We start from the raw sequence: 24,390 nt of genomic DNA, 5'->3' as shown, positions 1-24,390 counted from the left end.
TGTTACTATGACCCACTACATCTCCTACTGCTTGAGAACATTCCTCTACACTCACTTTACACACCACCTTCACTCCATTACCTCGGGTAAAGCTTTCACAGCTCATCCTGCACAATCCTATTGCAGAGTCTAAACACCAGCCAAACTCTAATCTATCTGCTATTTACAAATATAGAAAAAGAGAGAGAGAGAGAGAGAGAGAGAGAGAGAGAGAGAGAGAGAGAGAGAGAAAGGGAGAGAGAGAGTTGAAGAGTGTATTGATTTTGCCTGTGTGCTTGTGTTACTGTTGCTTTTTTTTTGTGTGTGTTTTTGTACCTGATATTTATTTCTTTACACAGCTGTATCCTTGGGCCAAGATCTGTCATTACCAGAGAAGATGGAAAAAAAAGTTAATGAGAATCTAATGATTATCCCAATCAGTATTCCTGTTCATACATATCTTTTAATAAAATGGCAATTTAATGGGAGCAACATTATTTATACAACTGCTTCTGGAATTGAAACACAGCCACCGTACAAAGACAGAGCCAGTATGGACACCACCACTTTAGCTCTGACACTCAGGAGCCTGACTGAGAGTGATTCTGGCCTGTATACTCTGGTTGTAGACACTCCTTCAGGAAGTCAGACAGGTGTAACCACAGTGCAGGTGTTTGGTAAGTAAACTTTTTTTAATGTAACTGCAGGAAATTATTTTTACTAAAACCTATTACAGTCCTCATTTTGTAAACAAGAGAAAAATGTTTTACAGCTTGTAGGTAACAAATCCGTTTTTGTGCAGGAGTGTAATGATCTTACATCTTCACAGCTGAATCTGTATATGCAACTTTTAAACTATTGGACACATTACAAATACAATTATATTATTCTTCATAGATGACTATGAACATGCTTGAAAACCCAGGAGAACATTTAATGAATTTAGTTTTATGCGAAATGAAAACATGTATTTCAATTGGAGAATATTGTTTGAGAGTAATGTTTTAATTTCAGTGCATTATATTTATAGCAAAATACTGAACACTACAAAATCAGAACTATAAAATCTATAACAATTTATGTAATGACATACTACACTAGTTTTTTTTTTTCATTTACACAAGCTATTTTATAATCTGTAAGTTGCACACGATGCACTTTATGTGGCTAGGACAGCTTACTTTAGTCCTTAGCTCTGTGCTCTGTATGTAGCTTTATGTTGTGTGACGTAGCTCTATGTTCTTTTATCTAGTGTTGTCTCATTTCACTATGTACTGCGTCAGCTTTATATAGTTGAAATTACAATAAAAGCTACAAGACTTGACTTGTAATATCGTTTCTTTGACTGTATGGTTAGAAATTAACTGAAACAGTGATTATTATTTAAAATAATGGGAGCTAATACTGTTGGTACAATGATTGAGATTTGATAGTAAAATAGCATTAAAATCGTATATCTACTCGTGTGCACCTGAACCCTGTGTTATGTTTCTACCCCAGTACCAATCTCCTATTTTACCCTATTAACCAGTAAAACAGAGCTCTCTGAATTGAACAGCACAGTGAGTCCCAGGTGCTCTGCATATGAATTAAGATTTTAGTTTTAGTAATTTACAATGTAAACCACAAAATTTGCAGTGTACATTGTGAAAGATTTTCCCCCCTTGTGCTGAGTGTTGCATGCCAGAGCTCACATGCTTGCAGCTCTTCAGTTTTATTCTGTGTATACATGTCTTGTGTGTCTTTGTTTTTTTTGTTTTTTTTTGTGTGTACTATCATGGTTTATAAGGCCTGTATTACTTTTAAATCCCCAGTGCCAGTTGCCAATGTTACCATATTACCAAGTCAAACAGAACTGGTTGAATTCAACAGCGCTGTGAGTCTCTGGTGCTATGCGCCTGGCTCCTTTCTTACATTTGTGTGGCTGAACAGAAGCTCCGAGGTAACAGCAGGGGATCGAGTTCAGTTAACAGACAGCAACAGCAGTCTGACCATCACCAATGTGACCAGAGGTGACACAGGTCCATACCACTGTAAAGTATTCAACACTGTCAGCCAAGCGACAAGTCCTCCAATGAGCCTCTCTATTCACTGTAAGATATTTCATATCATGCAACATATTGATGGTTCTTTGTTTTGTTTTTTTTAAATATGCATGATATACCTGGTCTTTAGAAGACCATGGATGCTCTAAAACTCTAAAAATGGACTGTTCTATTACAGATGGTCCAGAAAATGTTGCTGCCAAAGCAGATCCAGTGGGACCCATTTACAGAGCTGGGTCTAACGTCATACTGACCTGCTCAGCTAAGTCCAGCCCTGCTGCTGAGTTTCAGTGTGCTGTGAATGGATCAGCACTTGGTCAAATGGGCCATGAGCTCACAATGAACAACATTCAGAGCAATCAGAGTGGCAATTATACCTGCATTGCTTATAACACAAAGACCCTGAGATATTCCACTTCTCAACCCATCAGCATCACTGTACTGGGTGGGTTAAATTGTAATTACTGAATTCATGCAAAAAAGAAACATTTTGATTTTTCATTGCTGCTGGAATTCCTGTAGCTTAGTTCATCCAACCACAGAAGAATGAAAGTCTACACAAAAAAATTTAATAAATTAAAAATCATTGATGGATTATTCTGTTTACAAAGAAACAGAAAATCACCTGTAACAATATATTGAACACAAAAGAGTTGAACCACTATATACAACTAACATTTGTATTATATTTGTAGGTACTGCATTATGTAAGAAATAAACCATAATGTGGTATGTGGTGTGAATTTGGGGTGAAGTGATGCTGATCAGTGATAACCAGAGCCACCTGTGAACTGACACTCCACACTCCTTAGATAAATGTTAAATAAATGCCTCAAAAAAAGCACATCATACTATATCAATAATGTTGAAAATAGCATTTTTCAGGCTTATGCTTGGGTGAGGTGATGCCTAGGTCAGATGACAGAAAAACACAGAATTTCCAACTGAGAGATGTCAGATATATAAGGTGACAAAATTAACTTAAAGTTAATTTGTAAATAAATACTTTCCAAAATACTAAATAGGTTTCAAGAAAATTAACCTGACTTTAAATACGGGTTTAAAAAGTCCATAAATCTTTTGCATAAGCATAATTTTGGGCAGATGGTAGTCATTGGTTAAGGCATTTAGACCTTGAATCACAAGGTCATGAGTTCAAATCCTAGCACCACTAAGCTGCCACTGCTGGGTCCTTAAGCAAGGCCCTTAACCCTCAACTGTTTAGTTGTAATTTGCTCTGGACAAGGGCATCTGCCAGATGTTATAAATGTAAATATTGCATCATAGTCTTTGCTAATTAAAATTCTACTACCAACCCCACTGCTAAAACAACATAATTCCTTGAAACATTGTTTTAATAGTAAAAGGTTACATTTTTATGCTATTTTTACAATAGTAAAAAATAAAAAAAATTAAAAAATAAAACATTTCTGTTTACTTCATATGATTGGTATCACAGTGTCCCCAAACAATGGCCCACAGGCCAAATACAGCCAGCCCCCACATATTGAACAGCCCTCTGAACAATGCCAAATTAAAAAAATTAAATTTTAAATATATGTTTTATATATGTTTATAACTGTTGGCTTTCAAACTAAAATGTAACTTAGTTTTTAATCGAGGTTATGGCACAAATAGTTAATTGCTGGAACTATCGACTATCAGCTAAAATCCATACCGATAGTTTTAGCGGAGGCAGAGGGAAAATTAGTTTTTTACTATCACTCCTGTACACTACATATACCTAAACTTTAAAATTGTAACTTTGTCTTCTTTGCTTATATTAATTTTCATCACAATCTTTGCTTTCTGGCTTCGCTTCGCCATCTAGCAGCGGCATCTCGAGCTCGTACCTCAATTTTTTGCTCGCGTAACAAAGTAAAAAAATCGACCGAGTGACCGCTCGTACCTTGGAAAACTCGTACATTAATGCACTCGTAGGTCAAGGTACCACTGTCTGGGTCATGGGATAGCGCGCTAACTCTAGTTGCAACAGAAATCATATAAGCACAGACAGGTTTTCAAAACTCTTGCTTTTTTTTTTTTTTTTCTTGGCAACAGTGTTATGGGTTAGTCAAAGAAACTTAGAAATGAGCATCAGAAAATAATAAGGACATAATCCTCAGTCTTACACGCACACACACGCAGTAATACCGGAAGAATGCTATGCCGGTCTTTTCCCAAAATACTGCTATGCATATTTCATATTTCACCCGTTACACCGTGTGTAACGTGTCTTTCGTTAAAGCCAATGTAAAGTACATTAGTGTAGACATGCAGCTTATAGACAGGTGCGGCTTATTTATGTTAAAAATATAAATATTTGTCAAATTCAGTGGGTGCAGCTTATAAAAGGGTGCGCTTTATAGTCCGGAAATTACGGTACTTAAGTTTTTCCATTTGGGGAGACTTTTACTTCAACTTCAATACATTTCAAACTACATTTCGCAAAATCAGTCGTTCCTTTTTTATTTATAAGTGGATAAAAACTTAACTGGTCAGACACACAGCAAACCACCAATCAGGGTGGAGCACACACTCCGTTTTAAACTTGCTTTGATTGCCAGTAGAGAATATAGAAATAGGTGACATGGGCAGCGGCCCAGCACGGCATTTTTCCGGGCATCCACACCAAAAAAAACAAAACAAGGAAAAACGCTAATGTGCACGGTTGCGTCAATTATTAAAAAGATGAAAGAAGTAGGGGGGGAACGTGCAAAATGGGTAAAGGTCTATCATTTATCTCATAATAAGGATAGTATAAGCTAATGCATTTAATAAAAAAACTGTATAATAACTGTATATCACTTAGGTTATGCTGTGTCGACTGCTGTGTTTTTATGCTTAGAGTAACAATATATATTTTTTAGCTTGCATAACATTATAATTTATATGTTATATACATTATAAAATTTGTGGACTGCTCTGAGAACATGTCTTACGCATCCAGTCATAGTGGCTGATATATATTCTGAACAAAATTATAAATGCAACACTTTTGTTTTTGACCCCATTTTTCATAAGCTGAACTCAAAGATCTAAGATTTTTTTCTATGTACACAAAATGCCTATTTCTCTCAAATATTGTTTACAAATCTGTCTAAATCTGTGTTAGTGAGCACTTCTCCTTTGCCAAGATAATCCATCCACTTCACAGGTATGGCAGATCAAGATGCTGATTAGACAGCATGATTATTGCACAGGTTGTGAGACCGGTTGAATGTACTGCCAAATTCTCTGAAATGCCTTTGGAGATGGCTTATGGTAGAGAAATAAACATTCAATTCATGGGCAACAGCTCTGGTGGACATTCCTGCAGTCAGCATGCCAATTACACACTCCTTCAAAACTTGCGACGTCTGTGGCTGTAAGGCGAAGACCAAGCGGAGACAACTGGGGTAACTCTATCATGTTTATTGTTAAATGAAACAACACCAGAGTCTGATAGAGTTACGAACCCGTAAAGCGGAGTGAGTCTGGAAGACAGGTATGAAGACACAGTGGGTATAGTCCTTGGAATGGGGATAATCCATGGAACGGGTATGATCCACGGAATGGGGGTAATCCACGGAACGGAGATGATCCACAGAACGGTAATCAGTGCATGGACCAGTGGGGAATGCTGGCGGTCGGGGATCCACGAGATCTGTAGCTTGACCTTCAAGAACTGACAGCCGGTGATTCTGAAACGGTCATCTATAAAGGTGAGAGGGTAACAAGGGACAGGTGTCTGTAGTTAATGCCGGGAGCGGCAGAACGAGGCAGCGTGACAGCAACCGAGGGGGGGTTTGGCGGTGGATCCATGACAGTGGCATTGTGCTGTGTGATAAAACTATATATTTTGGAGTGGGCTTTTATTGTGGCCAGCCTAAAGCACACCTGTGCAATAATCATGCTGTCTGATCAGCATCTTGATATGCTACACCTGTGAGGTAGATGGATTATCTCAGCAAAGTGCTCACTGACACAGATTTAGACAGATTTGATTTGTGAACAATATGTGAGAGAAATAGGCCTTTTCAGCTCATGAAGAATGGGGGCAAAAACAAAAGTGTTGCATTTATAATTTTGTATAATATATATATATATATATATATATATATATATATATATATATATATATATATATATATATATATATATATATATATATATATACAGTGGGTACGGAAAGTATTCAGACCCCCTTAAATTTTTCACTTTTTGTTATATTGCAGCCATTTGCTAAAATCATTTAAGTTCATTTCTTTTCCTCATGAATGTACACATAGCACCCCATACTGACAGAAAAACACAGAATTGTTGACCTTTTTGCAGATTTATTAAAAAAGAAAAACTGAAATATCACATGGTCCTAAGTTTTCAGACCCTTTGCTGTGACACTCATATATTTAACTCAGGTGCTCTCCATTTCTTCTGATCATCCTTAAAATGGTTCTACACCTTCATTTGAGTCCAGAAATTTTTTATTATACTGATTGGACTTGATTAGGAAAGCCACACACCTGTTTATATAAGACCTTACAAATCACAATGCATGTCAGAGCAAATGAGAATCATTAAGGTAAAAGGAACTGCCTGAAGAGCTCAGAGACAGAATTGTGGCAAGGCACAGATCTGGCCAAGGTTCCAAAAAATTTTTTGCTGCACTTAAGGTTTCTAAGAGCACAGTGGCCTCCATAATCCTCAAATGGAAGACGTTTGGGACGACCAGAACCATTCCTAGAGCTGGCCGACCGGCCAAACTGAGCTATCGGGGGAGAAGAGCCTTGGTGAGAGAGGTAAAGAAGAACCCAAAGATCACTGTGGCTGAGCTCCAGAGATGCAGTCGGAAGATGGGAGAAAGTTGTCACAGTCAACCATCACTGCAGCCCTTCACCAGTGGGGCTTTATAGCAGAGTGGCCCGACGGAAGCCTCTCCTCAGTGCAGGACACATGAAAACCCGCATGGAGTTCTCCAAGATGGTGAGAAATAAGATTCTCTGGTCTAATGAGACCAAGATAGATCTTTTTGGCCTTAATTCTAAGCGGTATGTGTGGAGAAAACCAGGCACTGCTCATCACCTGTCCAGTACAGTCTCAACAATGAAGCATGGTGGTGGCAGCATCATGCTGTGGGGGTGTTTTTCAGCTGCAGGGACAGGACGACTGGTTGCAATAAAGGGAAAGATGAATGCGGCCAAGCACAGGGATATCCTGGACGAAAACCTTCTCCAGAGTGCTTTGGACCTCAGACTGGGCTGAAGGTTTACCTTCCAACAAGACAATGACCCTAAGCACACAGCTAAAATAACGATGGAGTGGCTTCACAACAACTCTGTGACTGTTCTTGAATGGCCCAGCCAGAGCAATGACTTAAACCCAATTGAGCATCTCTGGAGAGACCTAAAAATAGCTGTCCACCAACGTTTACCGTCCAACCTGACAGAACTGGAGAGGACCTGCAAGGAGGAATGGCAGAGGATCCCCAAATCCAGGTGTGAAAGACTTGTTGCATCTTTCCCAAAAAGACTCCTGGCTGTATTAGATCAAAAGGGGGCTTCTACTAAATACTGAGCAAAGGGTCTGAATACTTAGGACCATGTGATATTTTAGTTTTTCTTTTTTAATAAATCTGCAACAATGTCAACAATTCTGTGTTTTTCTGTCAATATAGGGTGCTATGTGTACATTAATGAGGAAAAGAAATGAACTTAAATTATTTTAGCAAATGGCTGCAAAATAAAAAAGAGTGAAAAATTTAAGGGGGTCTGAATACTTTCCGTACCCACTGTATATATATATATATATATATATATATATATATATATATATATATATATATATATATATATACACACTTTGTTTATTATTATTAGCATTTGTGAATATCAACAGTTTACATTTTTAAAACAATTTTAAATAAAATGACTGATTGGTTAAATAATATATAAAATAATATTTTATAATATTTTATAAAATATTATTTTATAATAATTGTATAATATTTTATAAAAAATTGTCATGGTCCGGTCCTCAGCGGAGGTCAGAGACCAAGCAACGCCCTCAGCGGAGATCAGGGGTGGAGTGACTCACCTTGTGGTGATTTGGAGCCGACACTGGGGTCTGACAGTGGAGGAGGAACGCTGGAGCTTGAGGGCACCTTCTGAGGAGCTGGGAGGCATGACTTTTTCAGAGGAGCTTAGAAGGGTGACGTCGCCTTTAGAGATGAGGCGTGGTTTTCCAGGAGACCTTGAAGATCAACGGGGCTCTTAAGGAACACTGCTGCGCGGCAGCACCCGGCGAGGAACTTTGGAGTTCGACGGCTTTTTTGGGGGAGTTTTGGCTCTCAACGGCGCTTCCAGAGTGGAAGTGGTCCTGAAGTGCGACGGCCTCCTTGGAGTGATTTGGGACCTTGGTGTCGCCTTAGGGGAACTTGGGACAGCGACATCACTTTCAAAGGAGCATGGAAGCGCCACGTTGCCTCCAGAAGGACCTTGGGCCACGATGGGGCTTCCGGAAGGATATAGGAGCGTGGGCTCGCCTTCAGAGAGACCTGGGAGAGCAATGGGAGAGCGACATCGCCTACAGAGGGACTCGGAGACGAGACGTCGCCTTCAGAGGAGCTCAGGGGCAAAACGTCGCCTTCAGAGGAGCGGTACAACGTCCTTCTCACGGCCGGGCGGCGATACAGCTTCCTGGGAAAATCCGACACACAAACGGGTTGCCAATCCACCGCTGTGGAGCGATCTCTCCTTTTTACGTTAAGGTTGGTTCTTCTGTCACGGTTCGGACCACAAGCCTAAAGCGGGAGTAGCTCGTTCATGATGAAAGAAAGAGTTACGAACCGTCATGCGGGTTTGGTCCGTAATGCGGGTATGAACCGTTACGGAGGGATAATCCCCGGAAGGAGTATATTCCATGGAACGGAGATGATCCACGGAACAGAGATAATCCACGGAACAGAGGTAATCCATGGAGCAGAGCGGAGATAATTCAGGTATGGACCAGCGAAGAATGCTGGCAGTAGAGGATCACCGAGGTCGGTAGCATGACTTACAAGAATCAACGACCTGAGACCTGAGACTCTAGAACGGGCGTTTAAATAGGTGAGCAGTAAACAAGTGCCAGGTTTTTGGAATCATAGCCGGGAACGGCAGAGATAGTGGCCGCATGACAGCTGCTGAGGGGGGTGTGGCAGGTGGATCCCTGACAAAAATAAAATACATACAAAAATAAAATAGAATAAATGTAATTAATGCAATATACTTTTTATAATATTGATTAAATTAGGTAATAGGTTCAATTGGCACAAATTAAATTAGTTACATAAAATTTAATAAATGGAAAAATATAATTAGATTGTTTACATTTGTTAACCCCCCCGTATGTGGATCTGTGTGTTTGTGTGTGTGTGTGTGTGTGTGTGTGTGTGTGTGTGTGTGTGTGTGTGTGTGTGTGTGTGTGCGCGCGTGATTTTTTTTTGTGTTCTCATAACAGCTGGACCTGGAGGTGCAGGTGGAGTGTCACTGTCTGCAGGAGCAATAGCTGGGATTGTTATTGGAGTTATAGTGGGTGTCGCTGGAATTGCTGGTTTGATTTACTACTTTGTGACAAAAAACAAGTAAGTACATTACACCAAAAAATTTTCATATCAATTGTAAACTGCATATTATTGTAAACACAGAATTGATCTCTCTCATGCATGATGAACTCATGTTAGCAAAGCCATGTCTATCAAAATATTGAGACAGTTTCCCGATCTATTCATTAGAAGTATTTCTATACATTATTTTGAATGTGTTCTCTAAAGGCTATCTGAAAATACATGCATATATAATATAAACTAAATAAGAATTATTTTGAAAGACATTCCCTATTTATTTTGACTTTGTATTGAGACTTTTGGAAAACTCTGTACTTCAGGTTATGTAGCTTTTATTGCTAATTTGACTATATACAGGTGGTCCCAGTATATACAAAAGGTCCCTCCACTTACAAGGTACTACAGAAGATGACATAAAGATACACAAGCCAACATTGGACTAACTAAGACATAAGCAGCCCGATATATAGGACTACATAAAGTACATGTGTATGTTTTCACCATGTATGAAATGGCTCTGGGTCAAATTTGGGGAGGAAACAATATTCTCTATTAACTGGGTGCAAATCTGTAAATGCAAAAGTTCTTGCATTCGGCTTGATTTACGGCTTAGTAAAGCCAAAAGAATGGTTATTTTTATTAACAAGCCTTGGTGATACAGATTTTACCCACAGTTTTATATATCGTAGTGGGAAATCACTATGTCATTCTCAAATATTTCACTAATCTTTTGCCAATTGTTCACACAGTTAACTACAGTTAATTATTTACAAGGTCAAGTTTTGGTTATGACTATAGGCAAAGCCACAATTTAAGCCAATGTTGTGATATAATAATAATTACAATAATAATCATCATCAAAATCATTATTATAGTAATTTATTATTTTGAATTAATAATAATTTTATTGAATTGTAATAATTTGTCTTAATCTTGCAGGCCAGAAACTTCTTTCAAAGAAAATAAGCACAGTGGAGGTATATTTAGGGAATTTCAGTAATTTATAAGCATCATATAAATATTGATTGCATCAGCAAAATGATGTCAGATTTATATAGGTCATTTTTAAATATGCACCAAGCACTAATAAGTAATTTAAAAAAGAATTTTATAGGTAAATGAATTTCTAAAAACATCTAATCATTTTTTGATTTGTGCTTTTTTTCTGACACAGCAAACGGAGGACAGCATGTGAGTCATTTTCAGTCTTATGGTCTACAGTATACACCACACAGTCTAGATGTAAAATAGTCATTCAGATGTATGTAGTTGAGGCTTGCTTTGTCTTTATTGCTTTACTATCAAATTACTTTATAGTGTTTATTATACAGAAGTAATTAAAATGACGAAGACTCTTCCCAGCACTACAAATACGTATCTGTTCCCATAAACAACTAAGGACTTTGACCGCAAATACCGCACACATCCTTTTCTGGTATCAATCAACTCATTCATTTTCTCCCGCTTATCCGTAATTCGGGTCGTGGGGGCAGCAGTCTAAGCAGGCCCCCGCCTTCGACTGCTGCCCAATCCTCACAGCACCGTCCCTTACGGTCCCTCCTGCAGGTGGTGAGGCCCCACGTCACTTTGACGTCACGGACCTTGATATTTCCCTCGTAAGGGAAATATCGGAGTATAGAGGGTTAAGGGCCTTGCTCAAGGGCCCAAGAGTGGCAGCTTGGCGATACCGGGGCTTGAACCCCAGACCTTCCGATCGGCAACCCAGCGCCTTAACCGCTGGAGCCACCACTCCCCTCTCAATCAACTCAGTGATCCTTTTTTAGTAAATAATATAGGACAGAAAGCCAAGGGATACAAGCTCCAGGTGCAAGATGCATTTTAATGTGATGTGACTGTTGCTGGGATGATGACAGTGGTAGTAATAATCAGGCTAACTTACATAGTGTTTTTTTTTTATGATGAACAATACTGTGATTTACCATTGTACCTTTAGTAAATGCTAAATAAACAATAATCAATGTTGTCACATCTGTTAAAAATGAACCCAACCAGTTGTCCCTTATGCCACCAAAGCAACTCTGACCCATGTGTGTATATGTTGGTATGTCTGGGTTTCAGCTATAAAAAAAAATAAACTAAAACTATATCTTTTTAAAACTAATTATAATCTTGTTTTAGTTGAATCTGACAAGTGCAGGGATAAAATAGGCAGAAAGTGATCAGTCAATCCTCAAAGTTGATGTGTTGTAAGCAGGATGTTCTTAAATGTAAGAGTTTGGTCTTGTGGTGTGTTTCTAGTATGCAGTGATTAGTATTTGATAAAACTAGTCCAAGAAAAGAAAACATTGGCACAGTAATGTGCATTTGGATTAAATCAGCATGCTCATGCTGACCACAGTGCACCACCAAAAGCTTCAACAATGGGCACATGAGCATAACAATTTGAACATGGAGCAATGAAAGAAAATGGCCTAGTCTGATGGAGCACTTATTTTTACATCATGTGGACAGCTGTGAGCATGGGAAAAGAGGGCACAGGATGCAAACTGGAAAGTAGTTGTGATGCTGTGAAACCTTGAGCTGTAGCATTCATGTGGATACATACCACCTTCCTAGACATTGTGTGAGACCAAGTTACAACCCTTCAGGACTAAATATTCCCTTAAAACTGTAGGCAACTGGATATAATAATGGTTTATTCACTTTTCAGAATAGTCAGAAATAATATAAGGAAAATGACCAAGGCCTCCAAACTCCCCAGATCATAATTCAATAGAGTATTTGTGGACGGTCCTGGAAGAACAAGTCCGATAAAGTGTGTTGTTTTGAAATTATGTTCTGTAATTTGCTGTGTTGTTATAATGTGTAAATTAAAAAAAGGTCGTTAGTCCTAAAACACTAAAACTCTTTGTTATAGGAGTTGCACTATGCCGACATCAGGCATAATCAAAGGCATCAAGGAAATGCCATGCCAAATAATCCCACACCTTCCCATGTGTCTCAGCAAAGTAATATTCAGGTAAGCTGACCTGCTTCTTTTAGTTAAAGGCCTAGATCAGGTTTAATCACAGTTATAACAGCTTAAACAGAGACATGTAGAGTGTTCAGTTCCTTCATTTCTTTTTTCCATAATCTTTTAGTAATTTCACTAGTGTTAAGCCACAACAACAGTAGGTCCCTTGTTTGACATGCACATGTGCACAAGAGCAACTAACTAGCTCTAACTTGCAACTAACTAGCTCTTACTTCTACTTTATCTTTTACAGCCAGCATCTAATCCTGCGGCACAAACCATTTATTCTAATGTGAGGAACATGAAATAATGTGACAACAAACGATGTGGATGACACTGACTAAGCCTGCCAATTTCCACATATTTGATCGACTTGCCATTTTAATGAAAGAGAAAAATAAAAAAAAAAGAATTCAGTGAATGAATACCCTTTTCCCTGCTTGAATAGGCATTTCTATGTAACCCTTAATGATGAGTGTGATTTTGTCTTTAGACTTTCTTGCTTGCAATATTTTATACAAGTGACAGCGAGATTCAATGTGCAGTACTCCAGCAATGTTCTTATCAATGGTATATATTGTATATAACATTGAAAAGAGTAGAAAAAGATAGAAATGTATGAGATGCATATGTATATACAGTAAATGTGTAGTAGTGTGTATATATAAAATGCAATCCAGAAATTCTCCAGACTGTAATAAATGAATTGGCACATAAGACAATAAGACTCTTATTGAACCTTTGATAATTTATTTTTTTATTTTTTTATTTAATAAATAAAAAAAACTCAAAATGAATAAAAAATAAATAAATAAAAAAGCTTCTCTAAAAATATGAAAGAAAATTTGAGAACAATATCGTTATAACAGTATCAAAGCTTGCACTTTAACTACCTTTGAATCTTTTTGAGACAGATCCTGATTGTGTTTTTAACCTTTGGACATGCTTAAGTGTGTTGCCCAGGGAACTGAAATGAGGAAGTAATAAAAGTAAAAAATTTACTAGACATAAATGTAAAAAAAGGATTGCAATGTGTCTCAACAGTCATGAAATAGAAAAAAATGTTAATATCGGATACATTACTTTTAAAGTTCTGTACAAATAAGAATGCTCAATCATTTTCGTTTGCCGATTTTTGTGTTTCATGTAGACCTATGGAATGTTATGCAAAATGCATGTGTTTGTTGAACTTGTATTCATTAACTTTTGACAATTCTTTTAATTTAGGAATTTTCACAAATCAGTTTGTCCACAAAACTCATTACATTTATATTTTTTATATAAGAATAATGTGATTACACCATTTATCTGTCTATGGTAATATCTATGATCTTGATTGTTTAAATGACCTAGTTTGACCTGGATTGTTAAATACATTTTATTTTGAAGATTCATTTAACATTTCTGCTTTTTGTTTTCTTTTTTTCTAAAATTGCTGTCAATTAGAATAAAGATTTTCTTTAAAGTTTAAGAAGAAACAGACTAGTTTGTGTCATTCTTCTATAATTCTCTGTTGAAACATCTGACAGTCATGTACTTTAAAATATTTAATATGAATTCAAAACAATATTTATTTAAAAACATTTGAGGAGCTTGCCATGGAACTATTCTAGCTGCTGATGGAGTGACAAGACTTGGCATTGATGACTGATCACTTATCGATATTTTTTTTTATATAGTATTTAGTATTTGATATTATTTATGGCTAGTCTAAATTACATGTAGTTGTGAGTGAATATGCAAATGTGTGTACATGGACAAAAAAACTGTAATGTATTCAATAGGTGTTTATTACTATTTGACAGTAAATTTGTTATTAATTATGCTGAATATATAGCTTACATAAATTGCTAAATGTATTCACTGCCATTGCAGAAGCCAATTATAAACCTGAGCATGTCGTGTTTAGTCAGAAAGCAGAAAATCCAATCCGTAGTGACCTGAAGTGCTCTGAAGTCTCTAGAAATAAATACATCCTGATAATGGTCAACTAGATCAAAGACTAAGAGTACCATCAATATAAAAACTATTTTGGGAAGGTAGTATAAAAGGTTATTTGGGTGCTAATTTTTAAAGTCTTTAGACATTGTTTGATGACTGCTGGTGAATCAGCTTTTCGAACATTTTGGGGGAGTTTATTTACACCACCGAGGTGCCAGAACAGAGAAGAATTGTGAGGAATGTCTTCCAAACTAAAACCAATACAATGCAGATGTTCAATGTTGTGTGTTAATGGTACTTTGTTTATTAGAGAATCTTAAACATGAGTATACTACTGTACATGAACTTTGCATACAATGTAACTGTACTTAAAATATCAGGTCATTTCTATTTGCAACATCTTGTGTCCCTGTGTGGTGCATGGAGCATGGTTTACAGATAGTATGTAAATATACATATTTTTTTTGTTTGTTTGTCTGCTTCATCCCTAATACAGTATCCTGCTGGTAAAATATTGCATTCTTGGATTTATTCGTTTTAAGTTCTAGATGTTTTTATGTCTAGCTACTTCAGTTTGACTTTTATGTGATGATGGGAACAGAGGTTATGTGCCTGTGCTGCAGACAAACTGGATTTATTAGTACTTTAATGAAGAAAACCAATTCATGTTAATAAAATAATCCAGAGTTGCATGTGTAGTTTTTAGGCTTCTTTGAGCTTTCTGGATAGCGGTAGCTTGCATATGAGGAGAATTAGTGAGATGGAGATTGAGAGACTGAAAATGAGAATGAGCTAGACAGAGAAATATATATATATATATATATATATATATATATATATATATATATATATATATATATATATATATATATATATATATATAAAATTTTATTTTATTATTATTTTTTTTTTAAATGATTGAATTGAAATTTAATGAAAATTACTTTTTACTTTAAATTTACACGAAAACTTTTACAATGATCTACTCATTCATTAATTTGGGATTTGCGCCATCTTGTGGAAGAATAAAGAACTCTCCTGTAGTTCTTTATTCTTCCACAAGATGGCGCAGATCCCAAATTAAAATTAAGAATGAATGAGTTGCATTTACACTATAAAAAAAAAAACCTTACAAAGCCTGTCATGTGTTACATGTTTGGTACATTTACAATTGTTTTTTTTTTTTTATATATATATTAACTAACTACACAATGCACAAGAATAGAATCCAGGAATCCATTTCAGTATTTTTTCTATCTTATATATATATATATACATTTTTTCACACCACTGTGTGTGTGTATATATATATACATATATATATATATACACACAGTGGTGTGAAAAAATGTTTGCCCCCTTCCTGATTTTAAATTTTTTTGCAAGTTTGTCACACTTTAATATTTAGATTATTAAACTAATTTAAATATTAGTAAAAGATAACACAAGTGACACAACGAGCCGTTTTTAAATGAAGGTTTTTATTATTGAGGGAAAACAAAATCCAAAACTACATGGACCTGTGTGAAAAAGTGTTAAAACTGTGGTTTATCACACCTGAGTTCAATTTCTCTCGCCATACTCAGGCCTGATTACTGCCACACCTATTTGCAATCAAGAAATCTTTTAAATAGGACCTGCCTGACAAAGTGAAGTAGACCAAAAGATCCTCAAAAACTAGACATCATGCTGAGATCCAAAGAAAACAAATGAGAAAGAAAGTAATTGAGATCTATCCGTCTGGAAAAGGTTATAAAGCCATTTCTAAAGCTTTGGGACTCCAGTGAACCACAGTGATTATTCACAAATGGCAAAAACATGGAACAGTGGAGAACCTTCCCAAGAGTGGCCGGCCAACCAAAATTACCCCAAGAGCACAGCGATGACTGATCCAACAGGTCACAAAGACCCCACAACAACATCCAAAGAACTGCAGGTCTTACTTACCTCAGTTAAGGTCAGTGTTCATGACTCCACCATAAGAAAGAAACTGGGCAAAAATTGTCTGCATGACAGAGTTCCAAGACAAAAACCGCTGATGAACAAATAAAACATAAAGGCTCGTCTCAGTTTTGCCAGAAAACATCTTGATGATCCCCAAGACTTTTTGGAAAATACTTTTTGGAAGGTGTGTGTCCCATTACATCTGGTGTAAAAGTAACACTGCATTTCAGAAAAAGAACATCATACCAACAGTAAAATATGGTGGTGGTAGTGTGATGGTCTGGGGCTGTTTTGCTGCTTCAGGACCTGGAAGACTTGCTGTGATAAATGGAACCATGAATTCTGCTGTTTACCAAAAAATCCTGAAGGAAAATGTCTGGCCATCTGTTCGTGACCTCACGCCGAAGCGAACTTGGGTTCTGCAGCAGGACAATGATCCAAAACACACCAGTAAGTCCACCTCTGAAGGGCTGAAGAAAACCAAAATGAAGACTTTGTAGTGGCCTAGTCAAAGTCCTGACCTGAATCCTATTGAGATGCTGTGGCATGACCTTAAAAAGGTGGTTCATGCTTGAAAACGCTCCAGTGTGGCTGAATTACAACAATTCTGCATAGATGAGTGGAGCAAAATTCCTCCACAGCGCCGTAACAGACTCATTGCAGGTTATCGCAAACGCTTGATTACAGTTGTTGCTGCCCAACCAGTTATTAGGTTTAGGATGCAAGCACTTTTTTACACAGGGCCATGTAGTTTTGGATTTTGTTTTCCATCAATAATAAAAACTGCATGACAGCTAAACACTGTTACAAACCTTGTGTGTATGTGTGTGTATATATATATATATATATATATATATATATATATATATAATGTGTTTGTAACAGTGTTTAGCTGCCAGAGAGGTTCCCTTTTTGCAAGTAAATTTCAACACAAAAAAAATACACTGTGTACCGTTTTTAACTTGCAAGGTTCTGTCTTAATTGTTGATTCTGCAATTCTTTGTGTAAAAGGAAACCTAAATCTGTGCAACTTTTCTGTTATGCCAGTGAAAGGAACAAGACGTTACATTGCACATGATTTCAAATCCCTCCATGTATGCTCTTATAAATGTACTATTTTAATTTATTTTTTTTGACATACCCAGTATTAAAACGCTGTGTATTTACAAGGGAGATACTATTATTCAAAGCAACTCACAGGTGAGGCAGAAATAGAAAGTATCTAGCTAAACAGCTAAAGGTTGAAAGAGTCAAACAGTGTATAGATGAATGGTTGAAAGGATTAAATAAGTGTAATGTGTAAGGCTTGATGAATTAAGTGCAGTCTATTGTAGGAACTGTACTTTCCACTTCAGATTTCCAGAATGTGCTTTTGTGTGCATCATGTATTAATAATACAAATTATTAATGTAGTTTATTTCCAAATTATTTAAAAAATGATATCATGTCAGAATATACACTATAGAAAAAAAGTTTGACCCCATTTGTATGTGGTTTATCAGCGTCACATTCAACATTTAGTTCTCTTTTGCTATTCACAATGGCATTGGCATTCTGGAACAGGTTTGGGTTTCCTAGTTCAAATGAAGGGAAGGTTTAATTCTTTTCTTTTCGGCTTCTCCCGTTAGGGGTCGCCACAGCGGATCCTCCGCACGTTTGATTTGGCACATGTTTTACGCTGGATGCCTTTCCTAACGCAACCCTCCCCAATTTATCCGGGCTTGGGACCGGCACTAAGAGTGGCTGGGGATGGTTCCCTGACCGGGAATCGAACCCGGGTCGCAGCGGTGGGAGCGCTGCATCTTAACCACTAGACCACCAGGGGACCTGAAGGGAAGGTTTAATTCTAACACATCAAAAAACATCCTGTACAGTTGTGTGCCTTCAACTTTGTGGCAACAGTTTGGAGAAAAACCATATATGGCTGGAACAGTCGGCAGTCCAAATACTTTTGTTCAAATAATATATGGCGCAATCTGGGACTCTACTAACTTCCTGTCATTTTGTCTACTTATAGCTTTAGAGATTAAAATATCTTGCATTTCGAGAATCAGAGACAAAGAGAAGATTGAAAGATGATGCTGGATGTGAATATACATATTTTTCTGACAATTTTAGGTAAGCTTGTTTACTTTGTAGAATTTGTTTCATTTGTGAGAAGCAAATGTTCAGTATCAAAAAATAGATTTTACTGAATAATGTGTTTATTTGAATATATTAAAATTAAGTTTGTAAATTATGTAAAGCATTATGGAACTTGATATCATTATACATATATAGTGAAGATATCTTCGGATTTCATGGTATATTATTCCACATTACTCATGCTTTCAAGTAATTAAAAGGTGCTGTTTAACTACTTATTTGTGCAGCTGCTTTTGTTATAATATAATTTTTCAGCTGCTGTTATTTCTGTTTATTACAACTAAACGTGGTTTAAATACTCTCTTTCTAATGTTTTGCAAAATAAGCATTAACTGTGTCTACAGTGCTGTGAAAACATATGTACTTTTTTTTTTTCTTTTTGCATTTTTGTCATACTTAAATGACTCAGATTATCAAGCAAATTAAAATTTTACACAAATATGCAGTTTTCAAATGAGGATTTCATTCATTCAGTTGCCCCTAAACCTAATAACTGGTTGTGCCACCCTTGACCATGACCTGGCCTGTTTAAGGTCATGACACAGCATCTCAATCGGATTTAAGTCCAGACTTTGACTAGGCCACCACAAAGCTGTTTTGATGTTGAGCCATACAGAGGTGGACTTGCTGGTGTGTTTTAGATCATTGTCTTGCTGCATAACCCAAGTGCATTTGAGCTTGAGGTCATGAACTGATGGCCAGAGATTCTCTTTCAGGATTTTCTGGTAGAGAGCAGAATACATGGTTAATTCAGTTAGGGCAAATCTTCCAGGTCCTGATGCTGCAGACCATCACAGTGCTACCACAATGTTTGTCTGTTGGTATGTTCTTTTTTTTATAAAATGCTGTGTTAGTTTTATGGCAGAAGTCATTAGACACACTCCTTCCAAAAAGTTTGAATTTGTCCAAAGGTATTGGGGATAATTAAGATTTTCTTTTTTGGCAAATGTGCGATGAGTGATCTTTTTAGTATCATTATAATGGCTCTCACCATAGTTCACTGGAGTCCCAAAGCCATAGAAATGGCTTTCTAACCGTTTTCCTGGTTAATAAATTACTTTGTTTCTCATCTGTTCTTGAATTTCCTCAGATCGTGTCATGACGTGTTGCGTTTTAAAATCTTTTAGCATGCTTCACTTTGTCACGCTGGTTCTAGTCAAGTGATTCTTTCTTGATGCAACAGGTCTGGCAGCAATCAGGCGTGGGTGTCGCAAATGAAATTTAACGAATCTTTCAAAAAAATGTGGTAAATCACAGTTAATGATTTAACAAAGTGGATGGTTGGGCAATTACTTTTTTCACAAAGCGCCAGGCAGGTTTGGACAGCTTTTTTCCCCTTAAAATAAACAAAATCTTTATATGAAAACTTTCATTTAAATGTGACAAATTAGCAAAAAGAAATAAATAAATAAACAGCACAAAAAGAAATCATAGCACTGTATATTTTAGACCATTACACTATATTACAGTTCTGTTATTGTTTCTGTTCATGTGTACAATTCTTGTTTAATCATTAAAAAAAAAATTAAGAAATGAATTTTGCTGTATTTCAGGGCTTGTGCAGGTGCAGGTTGTTAAAACAAGTGAGTTTCTTCCATTCCATCTGTCTACTTACATATTCATGGTTTATTTTCATCTTTTAGTTCTATGTAATAAAATATAATATAATCAGTCTGTTTTAGATGCAAAATACAATAAATTGTAAACTTGATAAACGTTTCCATAAGAGACAGTTCCATATTTTCCCTTTTCCTAATGTAGGTAAGCCACAATTTGTACAGATCTTAGGTCCTGATGAGGTTGTAGCTGGAGTGAGTGCCTTTTATGAGTGTACTGCAGTGTGCAGCCACAAATGTAATTATACCTGGAATGTGAAAGACCAAACGTTTCCTGGAAGCGAATTTACCCTGACTGAAAACGGTGTCGACAGATTCATCTCACTACAATGCACAGTGTCCGATGAAGACCGCAAGTATTTTGTCAGCGATGTCAGATCAGTCACAGTCATAAGTATGTTCACCCTGCTGCTCAGATTTTCTCTGAATCATCAGTCACAGTGCACAATTCAGTCAAATATCACTTTTTATACATGCGAACAAGGTAATGATTGTCCTTTTAACTCTTACAGATCCCTTTTCTGTGAAGCCATCAGCTGATCAATCAGTGCTTAACCAGACACCTAAAGTAGGCCAATCATTTCGTTTAACATGTGATGGGTTATTAAGAACAGTCGCTATAACCTGGCTTAAGGATGGTGCAACTCTTAAATTAAACTCCAGGATGAGCCTATCTCCAGACAACATGACTCTGTCTTTTAGCCTTCTGGAAGATTCGGATAGTGGCAAATATCAGTGCAAAGTCTATAATGGAAATGTCAGTGTAATAAGCAAGGTCTACCTGATGTACCGTAAGTAAGCCTCATTTCTCTCACACTGCAAAATATTTCCTTATTGTTCTCATAAAAGGTTGACATGCTCTATATATCCTAACATCTAAGATCTCAGATAAATTAGATAATTATCTGAACTTTTAAAGGTCATAAGTTCAAACTCCAGCTCAGACAAGTGCTTCAAGTAATGGCCTTTGATCTTAACCCTAAACTTGTATAAATGAGCTAATCATACATTAATCTGGACATGTCTGCCAAATGCTGTACACTAACTTGTAAGGTTTAGATAATTATGGTGGATAAGGTCAAATTCAAATATGACCTGATGTGACCTCATGACCTCCTTCTGCAGTTGGATATGTTATCATTAATCTGAGTGGGCCAAACCGAGCTGAAGTGGGCATGCAAAGCAAATACACCTGTGCTGCACAGTGTGGAATGGATTGCACAGTGCAGTGGACTTTGAATAAAGGCTTTCCAAGGGGAAGATTTATTGCTGAGGGACCACAGATCCTCTGGACACCCTCTGACCTCGGACAGACACAGGTCTTCACTTGCATTGCTCTGACGGTTGGAGAAAATATTGGACAGGTCACCAAAACCGTGACTGTTGTAGGTGAGTACAAGCAACAGATCTCTGGGGCCACCTGGTGGTTAAGAATAAGAACAATGACCCATCCTTTTCAATCTGAGAGTTCCACTTAGAATTTTGTGTTTGTTTGTTTACCCCTATCAGAGATATTAGTGTTTTGAAAAACCACTAGTAGTTCAGGGATTTTTAAGAAAATGGCATCCTATTACTGAGATACACTACCATCTTGAGGAGAGATAAAGAACACTAATCTGTCTGAATTATAATGATGGATGAATTAGCAGCAAAATACATTACATAGTATAAAAGGGATTTGCTTTTTTGTAATGTATGCTCTCTGTATATTCACACGAGATATTACTCATGTGAAAATACTTATTACTCTGCCATCTTGTGGGGAGATAAAGAACACCTTAAGGCTGTACTGTATAACAGTGTATGACACTACAATACACTATATGGACAAAAGTATTGGGACACTTGAGCTTTTCTGCCATATGTGGTTCTTCTCCAACTGTTACCACAAAGCTGGAGGCACACAATTGTATAGGATATCTCTGAATGCAGGATAATAACATTTTGTGTTCACTTGAACTTAGAAACCCAGACCTGTAGCAGCATGGCAATGCCCTGTGCACAAAGGGAGCTCCGTGAAGATCTGGTTTACATGAGTTGGAGTGGAAGATCTTGAGTGGCCTGCTAGAGAGCTCTGATCTCATCCCTACTGAACACCTTTGAGATGAATTGTCATGAATACTGACTGCAAATCACCTTCATCAGTACCTGCCTTTAGTAACACCCTTGTGGCTGACTAACACAAATGTCCATAAGCACACTCCAAAATCTAGTGGAACATCTTCCCAGAAGAGTGGAGAAAATTACAAGAGAAAATTTGGACTAAATGTGGAATGCAATGCTCAAAAAGCACATACCGTACTTATGACCAGGTGTCCACGAACTTTTGTCAATATAGTGTATATCCAAATTTCCTTAAAAAGCCTGCCATTTGTTAAATCTTTGGGTTATTAAGAATTAATTATTACAATTTGTAGAAAGAATTGGCAAGCCTTTTAGCAGCATGATAAATAAATAAAATAAAATAAATAAAGTGTGATTTGCTCTTTTGCAGAGGCGCAGCCACGCCCCAGGCCCAGTAATGCTCAATCAACCAAACCCAGTGTAGCCGTGGTAAACTTTGCATCTCTGCTGATGTTGGTTTCTGCTTGTGTCTGAGGTTTGCCACACTAGAACAAGCTCTACACACAGTCATATCACACACATACTATCAGACTTTTTATCTTTTAAACTTTAGTTCTTCTCAAACCATCTTTTTTATCTTACATTGTACTGATATATACTGTATATTTAACCATCATTCAGACATCACTTATTTTGTGCTTCAGCCTTTGCCTATTTTTGATATACTCATAGAATATTCATATTCCTAAAATGCACATAGCCAACTGTATATAATTCATACAATTGCTTAGGTTGCATAATGCTTTTACAGTAGACATTGACACAGAAATGTGAAGATGCAGACTTAGATTTCTAATAAGAAAGCAAGACAGTAAGGTGGAAAAAAAAATAGTAACTAAGTCAACATGAGGAAAACATTAACCTGAAACCAGGCTTAAAATAGAACCCATTATCTTCTGAGTGATGACAGAAAAAGGGATTATAAATCATCTTTATTTCCAAAACTGTATATTATAAAGTCAAAAAGTGCTGTGATGGTTGAATGAATGGCAAAAGTATATTGTAAAGTATACTGTGAATAAAAGTTCTGGGATGAGACTTGCTTGTGTTCTTCATTGTATGCCTGCCATTAATAAGATCCATTTATCTCCAGAATAAAAAATACTAAGAAATGAATATGTTTTACAAAACAATCTATACTTCTAGACATAATAATTTTTTTTTCTGTTTTAAACATAAACTATTAATTTTGGGCTGAAATTTAATTTCCATAAATACCTACTCCTGTACATTGAGCCGCAAGAGATTTAATTTAAAGTAATTTATCAGTTTATCATTAAATCCAAGCACAAAACCTTTACAACAAAAGCTGACAATTATCCAAATGCTGCAAAAACTGCTGCACAATAATGATATACATAATTAAATATAACAATAATTATATGCATACAAAAGCCCAGAAGCAAGCGAAAAATAGATGTAGGAAGAACACAACTAAATTTACAGACGCATATACAATCCATTTGGTTTAAGTTAATGTCTCTACTAAGTGATGTTTTGATAAATTTGTGATATACTGTGTGTAGCCATGGTATGACCAATAGGAGAATTGTAATGCCAATTTTATGATATGTTTTTATTTATGTATTTATTTTAATATAACAGAATCTGCTGACCTTAAACATAAATGTAATATGTTCCATGATAAGAGAGAAACTGTACATTTTGTTCCAGACATTGCTTCATCAAGCTTTTGCATCTCTAAGGAGGAAGCAGCATGGGTGGACCTCTAAAACATTACAGTGAGGAATGAGCTCTGTCATATGCAATTGCAATTTACTCTATTAAGCTTTAAAAAGTTTTATTTCAGCAAACCTTTGTTTCATTTCTCACCTAGGGAGATTTAGTATAAATCTCACCCTAACACACACACACACACACACACACACATGGGGGGGGGGGGGGGGGGGTATGAGACACACACACACACACACACACACACACACACACACACACGGGGGGGGGGGGTATGAGACACACCCAGATAGACAAACTTACGCACTCACACATGACAAAGAGTTTTCAGTATCGATGTCC

General features: G+C 36.8%; 2 protein-coding genes across 3 annotated transcripts; both read left to right on the top strand.

Moving 5' to 3' along the window:
• The first annotated feature begins 343 nt into the window (after nucleotides 1-343).
• LOC310724303 (cell adhesion molecule CEACAM6-like) lies at nucleotides 344-13,331 on the top strand. The gene is made up of 8 exons (XM_083538129.1): nucleotides 344-656; nucleotides 1,794-2,072; nucleotides 2,203-2,469; nucleotides 9,504-9,627; nucleotides 10,549-10,586; nucleotides 10,784-10,800; nucleotides 12,488-12,589; nucleotides 12,837-13,331. Exons 1-8 carry the CDS (start codon nucleotides 377-379, stop codon nucleotides 12,891-12,893), a joined length of 1,164 nt encoding a protein of 387 aa, XP_083394255.1. The 5' UTR covers nucleotides 344-376; the 3' UTR covers nucleotides 12,894-13,331.
• A 4,179-nt stretch (nucleotides 13,332-17,510) lies between these two features.
• LOC310724511 (uncharacterized protein) lies at nucleotides 17,511-23,391 on the top strand. 2 transcript variants are annotated; one of them, XM_083538629.1, is made up of 7 exons: nucleotides 17,511-17,562; nucleotides 18,486-18,586; nucleotides 20,167-20,196; nucleotides 20,375-20,623; nucleotides 20,742-21,020; nucleotides 21,355-21,618; nucleotides 22,724-23,391. In XM_083538629.1, exons 2-7 carry the CDS (start codon nucleotides 18,544-18,546, stop codon nucleotides 22,825-22,827), a joined length of 969 nt encoding a protein of 322 aa, XP_083394755.1. In that variant the 5' UTR covers nucleotides 17,511-17,562; nucleotides 18,486-18,543; the 3' UTR covers nucleotides 22,828-23,391. The 2 variants fall into 2 exon arrangements, with proteins under 2 accessions (XP_083394755.1, XP_083394754.1); XM_083538628.1 differs by lacking the exon at nucleotides 17,511-17,562 and having other exon boundaries at nucleotides 18,468-18,586.
• The last annotated feature ends 999 nt before the right edge of the window (nucleotides 23,392-24,390 follow it).

Source organism: Silurus aristotelis (assembly GCF_946808225.1).
Source record: "Silurus aristotelis genome assembly, chromosome: 1".
Classification (NCBI taxonomy): domain Eukaryota; kingdom Metazoa; phylum Chordata; class Actinopteri; order Siluriformes; family Siluridae; genus Silurus; species Silurus aristotelis.
This window is presented reverse-complemented; position numbering and strand designations above follow the sequence as displayed.